At 36.7% G+C, this 19,504-nt stretch overlaps 1 protein-coding gene across 1 annotated transcript in view; it reads right to left on the bottom strand.

Annotated features, from left to right (window-relative positions):
• Positions 1-19,504, bottom strand: part of man2a1 (mannosidase, alpha, class 2A, member 1) — a 47,968-nt gene that overhangs the window by 15,209 nt on the left and 13,255 nt on the right. The window contains exons 5-15 of the mRNA XM_043239330.1: positions 15,518-15,645; positions 13,625-13,798; positions 10,054-10,240; positions 9,702-9,879; positions 9,404-9,615; positions 5,718-5,903; positions 3,580-3,694; positions 3,411-3,478; positions 3,000-3,165; positions 2,616-2,846; positions 2,400-2,522 (exon numbers count right to left, since the gene is read on the bottom strand). Of these exons, the coding sequence (XP_043095265.1) occupies positions 2,400-2,522; positions 2,616-2,846; positions 3,000-3,165; positions 3,411-3,478; positions 3,580-3,694; positions 5,718-5,903; positions 9,404-9,615; positions 9,702-9,879; positions 10,054-10,240; positions 13,625-13,798; positions 15,518-15,645 (1,768 nt within the window). The remainder of the gene's footprint in view (positions 1-2,399; positions 2,523-2,615; positions 2,847-2,999; positions 3,166-3,410; positions 3,479-3,579; positions 3,695-5,717; positions 5,904-9,403; positions 9,616-9,701; positions 9,880-10,053; positions 10,241-13,624; positions 13,799-15,517; positions 15,646-19,504) is intronic.

Here is a 19,504-nt window from a genome sequence, read left to right as displayed (position 1 = left end):
TATACAGTGCCCTCCATAATTATTGGCACCCCTGGTTAAGATGTGTTAAAAGCCTTAAAATAAATTCAATTTTTATTGCAGAAGCATATTGTCACACTGAAAATTGTAGAAAAATATAACGTGAATATAAAATGAATTTTAAGGGGAAATAAAAATCCCTGACTAACAAATAATTATTTTTCATAAAATAACTTGTTCCACAATTATTGGCACCCCTAACAATTCCTATAAAATAAATGTAATTGAAGTATTTCTGTCATTTCTACAGTAGTTTACAAAGTTGATCTGAATATCTAGGAACATTTAATTAGCAATTTATCACTTCCTGCTTCCTGGGGTATAAATATGACGTGACACAGAGGCCATTTCTCTTATCCACTCTTCAACATGGGAAAGACAAAGGAACACACCATTCAAGTAAGGCAGATGTGTGTCGACCTTCACAAGTTAGGTAATGGGTACAAGAAAATAGCCACCCACTCTGCAGCTGCCCATATCTACTGTGAGAGAATCATTAAGAAGTTTAAAAAACTGGAACAGTAGTAAACAAGCCTGACGAGGACGCAAGTTTATTTTGCCCCACAGCACAGTGAGGATGATGGTTAAAAATTCTCCAAAGCTCACTGTTAAAGAACTGCAACAAATGATAGCATCTTGGGGTCACAAAGTCTCCAAAACAACCATCAGACGCTATATACATGCCAACAAGCTCTTTGGGAGGCGTAAGGAAAAAACCTTTCTCTCAGTCATTAATCATAAACGCAAACGTTTGGAGTTTGCTAAGCGGTACTGGGGCTTCAACTGGGACCGTGTTCTTTGGTCATATGAGACCAAGATAGAGCTTTTTGGCAACAGACAAAGTGGGTATGGCGGAACACAAAAGATGAGTATGCAGAAAAGCACCTCATGCCCACTGTGAAATATGGGGAGGATCGTGATGCTGTGGGGCTGTTTCTCTCCAGAGGCCCTGGGAACCTTGTTAGGCATGGCATCATGAATGCTTTGAAATACCAGGACATTTTAAAGCAAAATCTGGTGGCCTCTGCCCGAAAAGCTGAAGATGGGTCGTCACTGGGTCTTTTCAGCAAGATAATGACCCAAAACATGTGGCCAAATCTACACAGAAATGGTTCACACACACAGAATCAAGCTCCTCCCATGGCCATCTCAGTCCCCTGACCTCAACCCCATTGAAAACCTGTGGAGTGAGCTGAAGAGGAGAGTGCAGAGGAGAGGAGTCAGGTCACTGGATGATTTAGAGACATTGTGCAAAGAGGAATGGTCAAAGATCTCTTTCTGTGTTCTCTAATCTTGTGAAACATTATAGGAGAAGATTAGGTGCTGTTTTTGTTGGCAAAAGGGGGTTGTACAAAGTATTAAATATCAGGGTGCTAATAATTGTGGCACCCATGATTTGATAAAAAGAATTATTTCTTAATGTGGGATTTTTTCCACTGAATAAATGCACTTGAATTAAAGGATGGAATTTCTCTTTTTTTCCATTGTGGTCCTATGTTATTTAGAACAAAACTGAATTTTTTAGAAGCTAAAGAACACATTTTAACCAGGGGTGCCAATAATTATGGAGGGCACTGTATATATATATAACCCAGTTTATCGTGCACCGTTATTCAGCAGCCTTGGTTCAGCATTGGTTTACCTAGGTGTAATGCTAATAAAGTTTTGGTAGTGTAATCTTTTTAATAATTAAACATTAATTATTACTTCATGTTAATATTCCCTCAATTATTAGTTATAAAGTATTCAATGATTATTACATGAAAATTAGCAAAAGCAGAAAGCCGAGTAGAATGGTGCAAATAACAATAAAAATAATTAAAGATTTATTGCTTTAATTGTTATTACGGTAAAGGTAAGAAAGATGCAATGCAAATAGTACAAAATAATAATTACAAGAATAATAATTATATAATAAGAATGTCACTACTACTATTGCGACTAATGTTATTATTATTAAAGAAACAGTCATTGAAAATGAAAATCCAGACGGGATTTATTTTACAACGTAAATTGCCACCATTCACAATAGTGCCAGCAGGAGAAGTGCTCAAGCTGTGGTGCTAATGGGAAACCTGGGCTTGAGTCTAATCATGTCCTCCAAGCCAATTTGCATACTATACCCCTTATCTGCCCTGAAAAATTACTAACAGAACACAGAATTAAGCATGGACAGTATGCACATTGATTTAAACCAAATACATCTTGTCTCGATTCCCTGTTTCTTTTTACTCCGTCTACAATGTCTAGAAATAAAATGTAAATAAATAAAAAAATAAATAGAGATTTTTTTTCCAAAAAAAACCCCAACACAATTGGGCAGGTTTTGGAATATCTGATTATTAAAAAATAAATAAATAAATAAATAAACAAGATTTTACTGTTGCTTCTTTGTCAGGCAGGAACAGGTAGGCGCCGCTCTTGTCTTTATTGCTGGTGGTGCCGTACCAAGCAAACTCCACCTTGACTAGGTGCTCCGAGTCATCGTCCTTCAACCTCATTTTCTGTAGACAAGAGACGTTTTCCGAAAATTTCAAAGTTGTTCCTAGATGTATGAACCTACAACAAACCCAGAGAGCTGCAGTCTATGATCTGACCTCTAAAAGACCTGTAGCTGTGGAGATGGAGAGTTTCAGGTGAGCGTTTTCAATGCTCACAGGAGCCGCGTCTTGTTGGTAGAACTGTCGGAAATGCTCCAGCTCACTGACAGAAATCTGCTTGCCATCCTGAAGAAACATGTGCTTAGCAGCTTCTGTCCTTGCCTCCATTCCTTCCATCAGCTGGTACACGCTCAGTCCCAGAGGAGCAGCTTGAGCCACAAACGACAACTGTTGAGGAATAAACACGATAAAAACATCCTGAACTGCTTGGAGACCACTCGGACGACCTCAAACATGGACTAGTTTGAAGAATTCGCAATCCTCACATTGCTCTTTTCCATAAACAATAGACTGATGCGCTGATGTGATCTGCTGTCTCACCTGGAAGATGTCGGCAGCAGCATGACTGGCATCATTCCACACGGGACTGACTTGAGCACGGACCACATGACCCAGAACATTCAGCACACGCACTTTAGGGGTTGTCACATATATTGTAACCATGGAGGTCCTGGCTTGCTCTACGGGATTGAAAACCACTAACAACCTGGGAACAGGGAAAAAAATTCTGAAGCATTACATGCCACAAAAAAATCTACTGCCTTTTGTCGTCCACTTCATCTAGTTCATCTACTTTAACATGTACCGTAAGTCCACTTTTTAATTCAACATTATTCCACATTGTATTAATTATTACGTTATAAAGCAATGTTCCCAAAGTAAAAGTCCTATTAGTTTCTTCTATGTGTGAATGTCGTTTAAAAAAAATAATTGTGAAAATTGTTGACCTACCTTGTTTTTTCACGAACTTCAAAAATGATTTTGCGAGGTAAGGCATCTTGGGATGGCTGAACATCATCCTGTAATGCATACAGAACCAACAAAAATGTAATGTGCACATAGCAATTACCGAAATTTCAGAGTGGTGCCATGTCATGGATGTACAACATTGAATGCTCACCATCTCAAGAAAGGGATTTGAAGGATCATGGTAGTATGTTTGTTTGTCCTTGAGCACCAACCAGTGAGCTGAGCTCACAATCACACGCTTCACGTTCAGAATAGAGTGAAACAACCTTAGAAATAACAAAGATCATCATGTTTTTACCATGTCTCTTTTAGCTGATAATATCAGATAAGAATCAGATGTAAGTGAAACAAGTTTAAACGGCTGCACAAGCAAGTCATCGGTGTCCAAAACTTGTTAGTTCACTAGAGAAATTAAGTCTATAGAATTTGCAACATATATACTATATACTCATCATATTTTACTTTACCTTTTAATGTCTTAATTAACTTATGTTGAAATTAATTCAGCACAGCTATTGTAAATATAAAAAAAACTATAGAAATCTTATAGAACTTAATTTAAAAGCTTCTGTGTTATGCATTGTGTGCAAATTATATGTTTGCATTCTATTTTTAAGATTATATTAACATAATTATATTAACAAAAAAAGCACATTTAAAAAAGCACATTTTAAATTAAAGTTCAGATTCTGTTTTGTAACCTTATATAAAAAAATAATAAAAACATTTCTATAATCTATTTTAAATAATTTTGTTCTTTTAAACATGCATTCCCAAAGAACCCTACAAAAAAAAAAAAAAAAAAAGTTTTTGACAAAATTTGAATATTTGAATGATTTCTGAGCATTCGTGTGACGATGAAAATTAAAATAAAAACTGCTAAATTTGAGATCACGGGAATACATTTCAACATTTAAGTTGTAATATTTTTTGTCTGGCAGTTGTATTAGTAATTTTATAAATAAGCATTAGGAATGATTAGCCCTAGAAAACTCACAGTGTTTTCTTTTAAACATATTTGAGGTTTTTTTTCCTTTCTCTTTTTTTTATGGATACATTCATAAATTCATTATTTTGCCATTTTGCAATGGTTAATCAATCCAAGGTTCCCACTCTTTCATGAACAACAGATTCAAGGACTATCTCAAGCACCATTTATTTTATATCAAGCACCTATCAAATTCACACCCGAGCATATAGCTTCATGAACAACCACTTACAATACTTAACATTTCAAAAATAAATATATTAGATGATTTAAATAACAGGAGCTAAAACTGTTAGTAGGCGACCACAAGTTTATCACTGAAACATTCCTTCAATTGGTTCGTTTGAATGGCTGATTCATTCTGGTACGATTCATTCTGTAATTGAAACTGATTCATTCAAAACCGCGCGTTCGTTCATAAATTAAACAACGCTGTGTTTGAATGGAGAATGTTTTGCAACTCTTTGTTCACAAAAACAGAGCAAAATCAGGCAAGTGACTAGTTTCTTGTTTAATGATTACATTTTGAAAAAACATTTTGAGTGGATTCTGATTAACATTGCGTTTAATGAACAGATATGTCTGATATACATTACTCAATGCTGCAAATGTAAAACCTCTGTTAAGCACAAAAACAAATGTTGTTCGGTCAGTCGAACTGGTGCGTAGAAATATTTTCAGGAGTAGTTTTCAGTCACAAATACACTGCTTCTCCAGGTTCATGCAGGCTGCGCATGGTTGCCAGGTTTGATCAGCACAACCCTCCCAATTGCTATTCAAAACTATCCCAAATGCTTTTCATCTGCATTGGTTAAAAAAACATTCTGGCGAGGTAAAATACATATTTTTCACCTTATAATAGTCACATTCCAGGGGCCAGCGTTATTGGGTTCGCTTGGACGTTACTGGACGCTCTTTCCGCGGACATGAAAACATCCTTGGGAAAGAGCGTCAAAGCAGCCCAATTCTTGGCAGCCCTGGGACTGTGCATCAGCTCACATGTTAAGTCCACCCCCAATCATTATTAGCGCTGTTTGAAATAGCACAAATCTTTAATTCTAGCATTTCCAAGGACCTTTTTTTTTTTTTTTTTTTTTTTTTACAAGTACTTTCCAGGCCTTGAATCCTTGTGTCTGATATTCAAATACTTTCAAGAAGCGTGGGAACCATGTCAATCAGATTGTAACGACTTAAGATATTCTAGCCGACTGACACAAAATGCAACAAAACGTATGCGTTGCGGTGATGAAAAGGTGTCTTTTACACATTCACTGTAAGATATTTTAAGAAAGATGCACTACCTGGTCCCATAGTCCACAACCACCCAGTCCTTGCCTGTGCCTGTGATGGCATCGTGATGCTGGAAGAGACCTAGATTGCGTCTGGCTTCCGTCAGTAACTTGTAATTATCCACTGCAGGGTACTCGCTGGGCTGCCCATATTTCTGAATGTTGGCCAAGGTCAGAGAGTAGAGGACCTCAGCTGCCCTGCGGACAAACACGAAGTGACATATGAAACTCCCTCCCGCGCAAGATCAAAAGTCCCCTCAAATCCACAGTGTTACAAGAATCCATCTGGCATCAAAATACCTCCTGAATCCAGCTAATGTTCACATTCCTGTAAAAGACAGATAATAGTCTGGTATGGTCACTGTTGTGTTGGGAGTGTCCGAGTGAGAGCAACAATAGCAGCAGAATCTCTCCACATTAACAATAACTCTAACAATAAAGGTGTTGCCTCTCCAAATAATGACCTTCTCAGGTTTTCTACAGGAGATGAAAACCTATAGCTGGGCGAACCTGACAAAACCTGTTGAATATGAGTCATATTTCACATCTCAGAGAGAACATCAGTAAACTAGAGTGACACAGTTATCCACAGCTTAAATCTATTTTTTAACCCCGAACAGATCTTTGAAGTGAACTGATAAAGCAACACTAAGTAGTTCCTGCAGATCAAACATTTCAAAATTTCTACTGTATGGTTCAAAGACAGTATTTAAAAGATAAAAACAGTACATGTGACCTACATATTTCACATCAAACATACATCTGCTTTCTGCTCCCGCAAGAACAGCCAAACACTGACTTAAATAATTAATTAAACATGAAATGACCTTGGACTGAATATCTCTAATCAATCTACTGTGTGTGTGTGTGTGTGTGTGTGTGTGTGTGTGTGTGTGTGTGAGAGAGAAATCGAGCAGAGCTGAACAAAGTCCTGTTTGCTGAGTGAAAGAAGCCATCGTGTAGAACGGGGAATAGTTTAACAACCGCATACTGATGAAAACTGTCTCCAACCTACATTTAGACACCCATCAAAATGCAAATACTGTGTTAAATAGAGTTCTCCGCATCCGCGAGCTGAAGGTGTACCCAATCTATTCACTCGTGTGATCAAGTACGGCCGTCTTTGAGAGGACAGGATACAGGCACACAATGCAGGCACTAAATGAAGGAAATTCATATCCTTATCACGTTTTGCACTAAACAATGAAATGCAGGGCAGCCACAGACAGACAAACCCATACAAGATGTATAGAATACATAACATCAAAAAACATAGTTTTAGTTAAAGGGATAGTTCACCCAAAAAAAAGAAAATTCTGTCACTAATTATTCGTCCTCGTGTTGTTCCAAACCCGTAAGACCTGTTTATCTTCTAAACATTTTTGATTAAAACTCTCTGATCCTCCCGTTGACAGCAAAGGATCCACGAGCAAGGTCCAGAAACATTGCAAGGAAATAGTTCAAATAATCCATGTGATATCAGTGGTTCATGAACAGAGTATGCTGTTCTGTGCCAGCTGCTCCACACGAGTACGCTTTGATCGGAATGGAAATAACGTATCTGTATGATGCAGCTGACACAGAACTGTATAAGCTGCTTTCTTTTAGTGGATACTCTCCAAAACGGTGCCGGGGTGGCGAGGAGAGAAGCGGTTGAATAAAGTCTTTTTTTACAGTTGAACCCTTGATGTCACATGGATTATTTTACAGATCTCCTTGCTACATCTCTGTACCTTGATCGTGTAAAAACGTATGAAATAGGTTTATTCAAGTGTGCTATTAGTATACATTTCTTCTTCATTGTTCATGTGTTTTGTAAATTGAGAACAGAAGATGTGTAACAGCACATAATCTGACATGATAATCAGAAAAAAACAGCATCAAAATTGTGGAACATTGTGGAATAAAATGTCCACCCATGAAAAGAAAATAATGATTGTCAGGCTTTTGGACATTTTGATTATCTTTCTGAATCTAATACATAGTCTTTTTTTCAGCACCGCATATCCCCATATCTGAGAAATTTACCTGACAAAATTAATATAGTTGTAGTACAAACTAAAAACACATAGGTAAACTAGTTGTGTATTTAAAGTTGACTACTGTTATACTTTAAATGCATAAAGTATACTTAAAATATACTTGAAAAGAGTCTGTTATTGTTTGTTTCTCATGTCTGTAAAAACCATAATAAAAATAAGAATCTAAAAAATATACTTGAGCTTTACTTAAGTATACTTAATAAAATACACTTCAGGTATGCTTCTTTTTGGTAAGGGTGGTCAAAGAAGCTTTCCGATCATCAAAAATATCTTAATTTGTGTTCTTGCAGGTTTATATAAGCATGAGGATGAGTAATTAATCACAGAATTTACATTTTTGGGTCAACTAACCCTTTAACAATGAAATCAGCTTTACTGATGCATGTAGAGGAGCATGCAGAAAAATCAGTGTAAAAAAATCTGTACGTATCACAGTAAAGTCTCATTATCTAGAACCAAGCCGATTTAAAAAGACCTGCAAAGACATTTCTATAGTTTCCTGCTGTAACGAATAAAATAAAAAATAATTTTATTCCACATTCAAAAAATTGTTGATTGTTCCTTATTTCTCTAGAACAATTTTCATCTTTCTATGGCCAATATCGTGTTAGAAAGAAGTCAAGGAGTAAAGTTTGTAAAGCACCCACAAACGAGAAGGTGGCGCAGTCAATGGCCACGGTCAAATACTGAATAAAATCCATTGAGCTGTTGGCTCAAAACCGACCACTTTAATTTGCTTTGACCTTGTCAGAGGCCTTCAGTCCTATCGTGACAACACACGCACGCAACCTTCAGCTTTGTGAGTTAGTTATCAGCGTACAGCACTGCAAGAAAAGATGGTAACATCTGTTATCACAGAGCTCCATTTCCTACAGACCGACTCGGTTCAGGGGCCAGTTGCATAAACTGCTTAGACTAGTCTTAAAAGTTAGTCATCTTCTTTTTTTTTTTAGCAGTTAAATAAAACTTGAACATTTGAAAAATACAGTTTTCCCAACTGCTAGTGCACGTGTGTTAGGTCATCTGTATTTTAGTGTATTTTTTTTAAGTCAATAAAACGAACTTTTAGCAGATAAAAACATTTCAAACTTACAGTCTTTTTCTGATGTGATCAGACTTTGAAAAAGCTGAATTTCCAGAAAATGTAATTAGTCTATACAATATGAATTGCTAATTTTATTGCACATATTAATATTGCATTCTGGCTCATAATTAACTTCATGTTAATTTTGAACTCAAGGTCTCAAAGGCAAATCAAGTCAAGGCATATGAAAATAGTATTTTTTATTGTTTCAACTTTTGGACACTGAGACCCGGACCAAAAATTTGTACGCAGTACATTCATGCAGAATAATGCAGTCCATTTCAAATTTTGTTCTTCACATTTTCGGTGCTATAGAGAGCCATAAACGAAATCCTCTTTGCTTGCTATAAACTTTTGCTGGTCATTTTCCAATGTAGTAAAACTTGTCACTAATCTTCTCTTTCATAGACAGATTCAGCGATGAGTATCCAACTTTTGTTCAGATGCACATAATAACTCAGTTTTATGTATTTGCTGAAGCCAATTTTTACCTCCATTTGGCTCTTGCCAAGTGTTAAAGCAGTATCACTGTAGATATTCATGTAGTGCATTTGGATTTGTTAAAAGCTTACCTGAGGTGTGATTCCAGCACTCTGTCCAGGCGTTTGTAGAACGGCCGTGAGGTGAAGTATCCGCTCCAGTAGTGATCGTCTCGATCCGCGTAGGTGAAAAAGTCTCCACCTAGCACAGGCAAAGCCAACTGGCCCACATTCATGCCAACCGGATCCATGCCAGTGCTTTCACGCAAGGCCTTGAAATAATCTGAAATAGTTCCAAACTGGGCCTGCAAAGAGAGAAAAAAGATGCATAAGAAAAAAACCCAAACACAATTAAGGCGGAAATTAAAGTAAAAGATGAAGTATACTAGACCTGGACATGAAGCTCAGGGTGAGAATTCATGTAATCAAAAAGTTTCTGGTAGTTTTCAAACTGTTGGTCCCATTCAACAGCTTCAGTGTAACGAAAATCATCTCCAAGTGGTGCCAGGAGCACATTGGTCCGAAAAAGTTTGGATTTCTTCCTATATTGCTCCAGTAGTGTCTGAGCTCTACAAACGGAGAGAGTAAACTAAGTGGAGGGAAATCTAAAACTAAATCACAACCGAGGGAACACAAATCCACAAACAATGACACAAAAAAGGGATTAAAAACGGTCACTGTAACTCAGAATCAGAGTAAATATGGTACTTCATAATGTCTGTGACTGGTGTAAAGGTCTATACCTCTCCTGTACATTGTTATCTGTGATGGCCTGAGGAGGAATTCTCCATGGACAGCTGATTCTTCCTCCAGGCAGCCTTTTAAAGTCAAACTGGCAGCAGATTTTTGGGTCAGGACCACATGTATGGGGAATATCATAACTGTAGAATGGCATCATGTGACATAAAATGTCTGAACTTGAGTCCTGGTCTGTTGAAATCAGAAACAAATGCTAAGTTACTAGTCTTGTGTGGACAAGGTTGGGCAATAGATGAGGCACAGGTTACATAGAAATCACTTTCAAATCAAGCCGCTCTCACTCTATTTTAATGCTGCACCTATATTTCTATAGTTTTACAGTTAGTATTGTTATTATGCAAGTAAAATAAAATAACATCACACAGTAACTCTGAAACTCATTTCCTTTTTTCTGTTGATGTTACCAGGCCCTTTCATTTGTGGGCCTTTCTTGAAAATAAGTACACGACAGCCACTTTTCATGATACAACCGATTGCTTAAAGAGGGATTAATTGCTATTTTTCCCAGTTACTTACTGAAAACATTTAATTTGCACACAATTCAGAGCAAACAACTACGAGTCCATTCAGTTTCAAGGCTTCAAATCATGAAATGATCCACTAATGTCAAAATCAAATCATATTTTATTTGCAATAAAAAATATTCAATTACCCATTCAGCACAGCATGTGCTCCAGAGTGACCTTCATAAAAGCTGTGTGAATAAATAATGCAAGATTTTCCTTTAAACAAGGGACCAGATGTGAAGCACAGAGTAGTCTGGCTGTCTGTTAAATGGTGATATATGGAATTACATTGAGTAGAAAGCTAATTCAGCCTGGCATAGAGTGCACGCTGTTGCAGCCAAATGAACTGTAATCATATTTGTTCAGCACAAGCTACAGTCAGAGATCTAAGTTCGGAGTCCATTTTTCCAGTGGTTTTTTAACACTGCATCTGGGAAAAACAGCATATCCCAAACAGATGCACGACACTGAACAAGCAGACAACGGAAAACAATAGATAGGATGTGGGAGGACATTTCCTCTGACTTCTCTTTTGTTTGCCGTTCTGAGAAAAGCTGGCTCCAGTGCAGCCCTTGTAATGCTTTACTCATTTCCCTCAGCTCTTATTTTTCATTCAAATCATTAGAGAACAAGTACCCATGAAGCAACATACAGCAGCTCAGAAAAACACAGACTTTTAGTGAGAGCGGTTCTCCTCACATCCACAGATGCAGAACAGGTGCAGTTCATCACATGAAATAGACTCTTACGGATTGAGAAACTTTGTCATACGTTTGAACAGTTAAGGGTTGAAGGGCTGATGGTAAATAGGTTATACTTAACATGAAATATTTACACAAGATGTTGCCTCACTAATAAACAGTTTCGAGATGCAAAACTAACGAAAATAAATGCTTTAATATGACTTTTTGAAGACGCTTTGTTGTGCATGTTTTCAATATTTTTTATTGTTTTAATCATTTTAATATTTAACATATAGCCTATTAGCAGAATTCATAAAATCAAAAGAGAAAAGGTTGGCTGTTCAGCAAAAAGCAAATGTACTTGGTGAGTTCAGTGCCTAATAATAAATTAAAAGTTATTAGGTAAGCTTCTGTAGTGCACCTTTGTTTCTTTCATCTCTTTCATTAGAACAACAAAGCAAACACATTCACATTATAATAAGACCAAAAATAACAGTTACAAAAACAAATACTTTAAAGTTTTAACCTTTAAATCCTTTGTATTTGCAACTGGCTATTTTTAGGTTTTAAAAAGTACATAATAATTTATATTATTATTATAAATGAAATGCCATGAAGTGTGGTCTGGACTGAATGATTTGCAGTCATTCTTAAAAGCAGTTCTGGTTTGAAACGACTGCTTTTGTTCTCTCCCTTCTGTTTATTAATTCATTTCTTTCTTTTCGCATTTTAATTTCTATTAATTCATTTATTATTAACGTACGCTGTTTTGAAAGACATTGATAATGCTTCATAAAGTCATAAAAATGTCCAAACGCATCAATCTGAACAGCATGTCTTGCTTTATTATTTAAAATCTATTAATGATCATTTACTTTGCTTGAAAACACTTGGTTTGAACTTTTCGCTTTGCACTAAATGTAATACTTCGCATGGTTCATTCCTTGTAAAAAATGTTTTTTCTTTGTCGTGATTTGTCAACATTCGGCATGAGGTGTTCAACCGAACACCACTGACATGTAGTTACAAGCAGGATGTTACCAAACGATAATTATCCTGCCATAAATGATGAAATACTGAGGAAAGAGTCTAGGGTGTGTGATGCACGGTCACCGCACCATTATTATCATTAATTTAACCAAGCGTGCTGTGTGGTTTATGACCTCCTGAGGAGTCTGAGGAACTCAAGCAATCTAAAGACTGGAGCAGAAAGTTTTCATGCAACCCATCATCAACTCACCGCAGACCCACAACGCAGCTTCAGGCGCATTTTGGTGAGGTCGATCATTACAGTTTGTGTGATTATCTTTCATGGTGAGGATCTGAATGACCTCCAGTGATAGAGATGTATCTGGAACGGGAGACGAGCTTTTCCTAGGCACAGGCTTTTGTTAGGTCTGTTACCAACCGCTCCGGGGCCAGCAGCTGCAGATGCTTCGTGGAAAACTGGATTCATCTCACTTCGACCTCTATTTCTAAATCATGAAGCTAAATGTAGCGAGCACCCCCACCTGCCCAGATTTTAATCAACATAATCGCTAAATAAAAGATGGATTCAATCAATGGGAAGTGTGAATGGCACCACCGAGCAGCTCATGTGATTAAGAACAGGCTCCTACAGAGATTTCCAATCAAACGTGTGAGGCCACTCTGACACACGGTCTGTTTTGAGGCTTAAAGGGACAGTTCACCCAAAAATGAACTGCAAAATGATTCTGCAAAACATCTTCACTTGTACTATGGAAGAAAATAGTTGTTTGGGGTTTGAGTGACATGGTGGAGAGTTTCGTTCTGTGCTTTTCCCTTAAAGGAATAGTTTAAACAAAAATAAAAATAACCCATATTTTACTCACCCCCAAGCCATCCTAGGTGTATATGACTTTCTTCTTTCAGACACAGTCTGAGTTTTTAAATAAATTATTCTGGCTCTTCCAAGCTTGGTAATGTGGGTGGATAGTGTCCATTATTTAGAAGCTCTGTAAATCGGATATATCCGTCTAGTTTTGAAATTATAGCGTAAATATGATGCAACTTACGTCATACATTGTATGTCAAGTAAGAAGTCAGCCAAGAAGCCAAACTCGCCGCTCAGTCAGTTACGTTACAATTTGAAAACTAGAAATATTGTTGTTCCAAAACCCATGTATCTGCTTCAGAAGACATGTGATAACCTCCCAAAGACACCGATTTCGCCACTTGAGTCAAACTTAAATGTCAGGCATTTTAAAGTAAGTAACCTATATTGAAATGCATGGTATAGGTTTAAGTCAAATACTAAAGCGCTGCATAAAAGAATAGTCATTTCCCATAAAAGTCATTTTCTAAAACTTTACCCTCAATTTCCTACATCAAGGTTAGGTGCTTACCCCAGTTCTGTCTCCAGAAGAACTCTAGGGTCTTCTGAGAGGAAAAGTGTTTCTTCACCGAGTAGTGTATTCTCTGGATCAGCATGTTAGATAGGCCAGCTTGTCTCAGGAGGTAAGCCTGGGTAGGACTGTGTCCGAATGGATCCACAGCCCAGCCAGTCTTGGGTTTCACTCCTAACAAAAAGGGGAAGAAGAAGAAGCACAGTATTATGTACTAAACATACTAAAACAGTGTAGTATACTTTAAGTGCTTTCCACCATTACACGTAGTTAAATTGTAACATATTATCTTCTTATTATCACTCAAAACTATTCACAGAAGTATTAGTATATAAAAATATACATTATATACAAATCTATACTGTTAATTATTATTTCACTTTTACAAAGCCACGAAAATACTTTTTGTAAAAAAAAAAATTATAACATTATTCAACGATTCGCATCACCCTGGCATCCTGTAAAATATGATATACATAAACAATGGGTGTACTATACCTTTAACTTCATTTCCTGAAAGCTATCAGAACAGCTATATATATATATATATATATATATATATATATATATATATATATATATATATATATATATATATATATATATATATATATATGCAATCCTATTCAAAGGTTAGGGTCAGAAGGTTTTTTCAAGAAATTAATATGATCAGCCGGCGATAGCGCAGTCATTTATAATATTATCAGAGATTTTCATCTAAAATTAATTGTTATTTACATTTAAATTGCAATAACAGTTCTATTTTAACTGCATTTTCAATTAAATAAATGCAGCCTTGGCAAGCAAGAAAGACTTCTCTCAAAAAAATTTTTTTTAAATCCTAATTATTTAAACCTTTTGAGAATTAGTGCATTTTAAACTGTAATAATATTTCACAGTATTCTTGGTGAGTACAAGAGACATAATTCAAGCATCATAAAAACTCTTACTGACCCCAATCTTCTGAAAGGCAATGTATGTATACAATTCTTTACCTATAGCGCCCATCCCTAGTCACGTTTTTAGATACAGCAAGGTCCCATGTTCAGTGTGGATAAAGAAAAACTGGGAATCTATTCAGCAGAGCAATTACAACAGCTCCAAATGTATAGGAGACGATTCCCAGAAGGAACTCGTGGAACAGAGTGAACCACAGGGGATGCAGGTAATCTTGAAGGTCACATGTCCTCTGAAGACAGCCGTGTTTATATTCATGAGCACACGAGCATCAGCAAACCTGAACGAAGCTGCACATAGCTTTCCTCGATGTAATACCGAGAGCATGGCATCATCAGCAAAACAAGTGTTGTTTGAAAGCCAAAGACTCGCTGTATTATCAGTCTCTCCAATCAATCTATATTTGAGAAGCGGTCCATAGACAGCTGAGATATCAGGAGAGCAGATGGTAGAGTGGATGTGTAGTAATGAGAGCCAGGGCTTTGCTCCATGTTTTAATACACTAATAATGAACACTGAAAAAAAAAATCTCCCAGAGGTCTTTGAGCCAATATAGGAAGCATAAATATGTAGAAGAGCTAAGATTCCACATAGTATTGCAGTTAAGAGGTTTAACATTCTGGGTTTCACAACCCACATCTTCAGAATTTAAATGGGTCTCAAACAAGATATTATTACGCAGTTTAACCTAGGACCGCCCACAGTCCAACCGGAAAGTTTTTTGCTCGATCTAGCAAGTTTTAATCTAATTTACTGACTTTATATAACTTCTGCATCAGTCCGCCTGGAAACAAAGTTGCGTTCATCTTTTTTCTTTCTGTTTCTGTGACCGTTAGATTTGAAGTGGAGATATCGACCACTTTGTTGTTAGCTTTATAGTAACTGAATGAATGATAAAGGGGAAACAATCAGGTGAGATGCAATAGATTTACATACCCAAATTTCTCTCTAACCACTGGTGACCTTCAATTAACTGATCTATCAATGCAGAGTATTGAGTGTTGGCTTCGTCAGGCATCACCCAGCCTCCTGTAGCCACTTCGAGCTGACCGCTCTCTACCAGCCTGCGTTAGAGAAAGAGAGACAGTGAATGAAAAAGGAAATCTTTTTTTAACCTACCTAAAGAAACTGCATTCACTAGTCATTGTAAAGTGTTGTATTAGAATGTAACGACTTGCCTAATTTCACTTTAAATTGAGGAATCATGACTTTAAAATAAAACTATTAGCAAACGTTACAATTACACACTGACGATACACCAGTGTTAACAGTTAAGAAAATAAATTATCCAATCGCATGACTTTGCCTCTGGTCAAATACGTTTGTCAAGTTCATTTACATAACAAAAAACCAGCGTACTGAATGCAAAAACCTGTTAAAGAACTACTACTGTATGTTTTATATTACTTGTTTGCATGAAAGTTGGTGGTATACTTATTTCTTTATGCTTTTCAAAATACTATACACGTCTTTTTACTTTCAGTGGATTTGAATTTAAACGGCCTTGACTTGTTTTTGAGTTAACTCCGAAACTTCTTTAGTAAAAGCACAGAGGAAGATTTTTTCCTGCACTCCATGGTGCATTTATCGCTCCATTCCTACCGCATTCCCACTACACCACAAGCTCTGCCCTAATGAGCCTAATCTTCAGGTGTTCAGCTTCTGCAGGAAACACCTAAAAGACCCGTGCCCGCATTGAGATGTGCTGCCTATGTCGGAAAGACAGTTGCGTTTAAGCGGGACTGGACCACGACAGGATAGCTAGTGTTTTGCAAGCAGATGTGACTTGAGAGCTCAAAAGCACCATTCCTCACCAACTGCTGGTGCCCCTCGGACTAAGAAAAAAAATTGCGGTACTGTTAGAGGTAGTCGTTTGGCTGGACGCCTGTTGTCAAAGATAGTCGTTTGCCTTTCTTCAGGCATGCTAGAGATGAAGTATCTCTGGCAAAACCTCTAAACTGAAAACAGATTATACTGCCACTGTGTCTTCCAAGGAGGACGCTCACTCATATTGGTCTAGTGAAGCACCTTTCCTTTTGCCCTATCCTCCTCAGATTCGAGTCAGTTCCGCTCACATCTTTACATGACTTCGTTGGTATGTTTTTTTGCCCTATTTTGTTGGTGCTGACCTATTTGTTATCTGCTAATATAGCACCGTCATCCGAAATTCACAGATCCACATTTAGATACGCAACCAGAGTCTAGTTTCGTGCAGATGTTTTAAAGCTAAAATCAGACTCGTTTTAGTTCTGTTTTTGCTTTAAATTTCAAACAATCTATTTGAAATCAAAAACTGTCTGCAGCATCTTTGTTTGGATTGTTTTGGTTGCCTCAAATGTCTAATGGAAAAAGCACAGGAAAATATTAGTTTATGTTAAGAGATTTTTTATTATGCATAATTTGATTTTGATTTGTTTTGTTGGGACTGAATTTCAGTTTAGTGTTTGTTATTTGACACATTTCAACTTCAAAGAAACATGCAGCATTTTGTCCAACCTATAATGAAAGGACACCTTTTCATTTCAAATTTTGTATTAAATCTCGTTTGTATTAAAATGTGTTGTGCCATCAGTATTCTGAAGTAATAACTCCCTTCCGAGTTTTATTTACATAATTGTCAGGTTGTACTAAATCAAAGGCAATGGGTTTTAGTACAATTGCGTCCATTTATATGTCATACTATTTTTTTTTTACTAATTTGTTTTCTGCTTTTAATTCAAGCAAGGCCACTTCATGCTAACTCCCTCCATTATTTTGGTTTAATCACGTTCATATTGTAATATTTTTTCCTGAGTTCACAATATCTTCTTTTTTCTTTCCACGTGCCATATACATTTAAAAAAAAAAAAAAAAAAAAAAAACCTCAAACAAAAACAAAACAGTTGTTAAAATTAAATTGTAAACAACCAAAATGAAGGTTTTTTTCTGTTTTACCACAATAACATTTAAAAACAGAAATCGAACAAAAATATTACACTGCATTACAAATAAAGTCATTACTGAAAATGTATATGATTATGATAGCAAAATAAACAGGCTTATCTACTTTTAAACAGTGGTTGTCGATGTCAAAAGCTAGTCCAAACAAAGCGATGATTCATAATCATATTGTAAAATCTAGGGTGCATTGTGAAATGCTTCCGAGTTTTGAATTTTTTAATAGTTTAATGTTTGAAATGAAGGCAGCTCATGGGTAATCGTTTATTGTCCAGTGTATAACAGACTAGAACCAATTTACAAGTGGTTTGTCGGTTCACGTCCAGAACATTAATATGGTTTTACGAAACCAATTTTTTACTTCATTTTTAAAATATGTGCACAATAAAACCAAGAATGTCTAAAATATATAAATCATATAAAGTCCATTTTTATGTCTTTAATCTAAGCACAGAGGATGTTTCACCACAGTAACATCATCAACAGCTTTTCTTCAGGGTTTTTTACTACAAAGCACTTTCTCCACATACGCAGTTTTATACACAGTAACTAAAATTTTTTTGGGGAATCTTCAGATTTATTGAGTTTTGCCACTGCAAACTAATTATTTTCTTGAACAGACAGCAGACACCTTGGGTAATGGCATCTCTTATTAGAAGTAGAGTTCTCCAGGCCTGATTGCCAGTCAGCAGCTTTTCTCTGTAATGCTGAATATTTCAGCTGCGAATCGTATAGCGTGGCCCTCTGGAGGCCAGTAATAAGAGCGGCGGTAGCAAAACCAAGAGCACTAGCTCAGCACGTAACTGATGGAAACTTTCAAAATTACTTTGAAAAATGGTCTGTTATTCTGGAATCAATCACTGGCTGCGGAAATGAGCCACTGGGCAGCAGTGATTACACTCTTCATTAAAGCCGAATCAAAAACCACCCTATTCACTTTCCTTGGTCTTGGGTTTTATTGTGCGCGATTTATCAATGCATGTTATTCGGAATGTTTTTAAAAAAACGTAATAATTTTACGTAGTCAAACCAAGTAAAACGCATTATGTTGACTTTGACCCTACCGTGAACTTGAACGTCATCTAGTTCATTTTGCACTGCAGCAGCAATTTAGACCATAAAATATAAGTTTACCTCTTTCTGAAAGAGAAATTTGAGACTAAGCGCTTCCTATATCGAGTTAAATGTTGAGAGTGCATAAAATTGGCGTTCAGGTGAGGTTAGACCCATCTGAAAATATGCCGACATGCACTTTGATCAATGCATGAAATATTTGAAAAATCTCATTCCCGATGCTGAAAGTTAAATATGTATATATACACACACATGCATATATATACACATACATATGCCAGCGTAGATTGGAATTTATGGACTTATCTGCAGTTCCCATTTTCCGTAACGCACTAAGCAGACTCCAGAGCTCAGACATCTTGATTTATTCTGAAGATACACCTCCATGTATGTGGCAGTAAAAGAAATTGAATCATTATGCTAGACCTTGATTCGGCTGATATAAAATGAAATAAAACCTGCTCATGCCTGCCAAAAAATCTTGATTTGGAGTCAGCCAAGGCCATCTTGGAAATAAACGGGTGGGGAGGAGGTGGGGTGGGGGGTGAAAGTGTTCAAAAGAATGGAGCTTGTTTGCTTCAAACTCTTTCTGTGCATCAAATCAATAGCGAATAAATATTGGCGTTGGATTTTTCATTTGGCTTCAGCCTTCACCTCAGGCCGTTCTGAAAGATGCTCTAATTGGAATTCAAACCCACAGCAGAAATGTTTATTACATTTCCACATGCCATTTGTGTCTTTTCCCAAGGCAAGCACAACAGTGATCACAACCAATTCTGTATATTTGACAAGCATTTACATCCCATCCTCTCTCGTGGCAGGATTGACCTCTTAACCATATGTAAATATGTACCGGTGACATCTTTGAACGAATAACATTGATTAGCTGTAGTTTAAATAGAATGCATTAAC

Source organism: Puntigrus tetrazona, chromosome 5, assembly GCF_018831695.1.
Source record: "Puntigrus tetrazona isolate hp1 chromosome 5, ASM1883169v1, whole genome shotgun sequence".
In the NCBI taxonomy this organism is placed as follows: Eukaryota; Metazoa; Chordata; class Actinopteri; order Cypriniformes; family Cyprinidae; genus Puntigrus; species Puntigrus tetrazona.
This window is presented reverse-complemented; position numbering and strand designations above follow the sequence as displayed.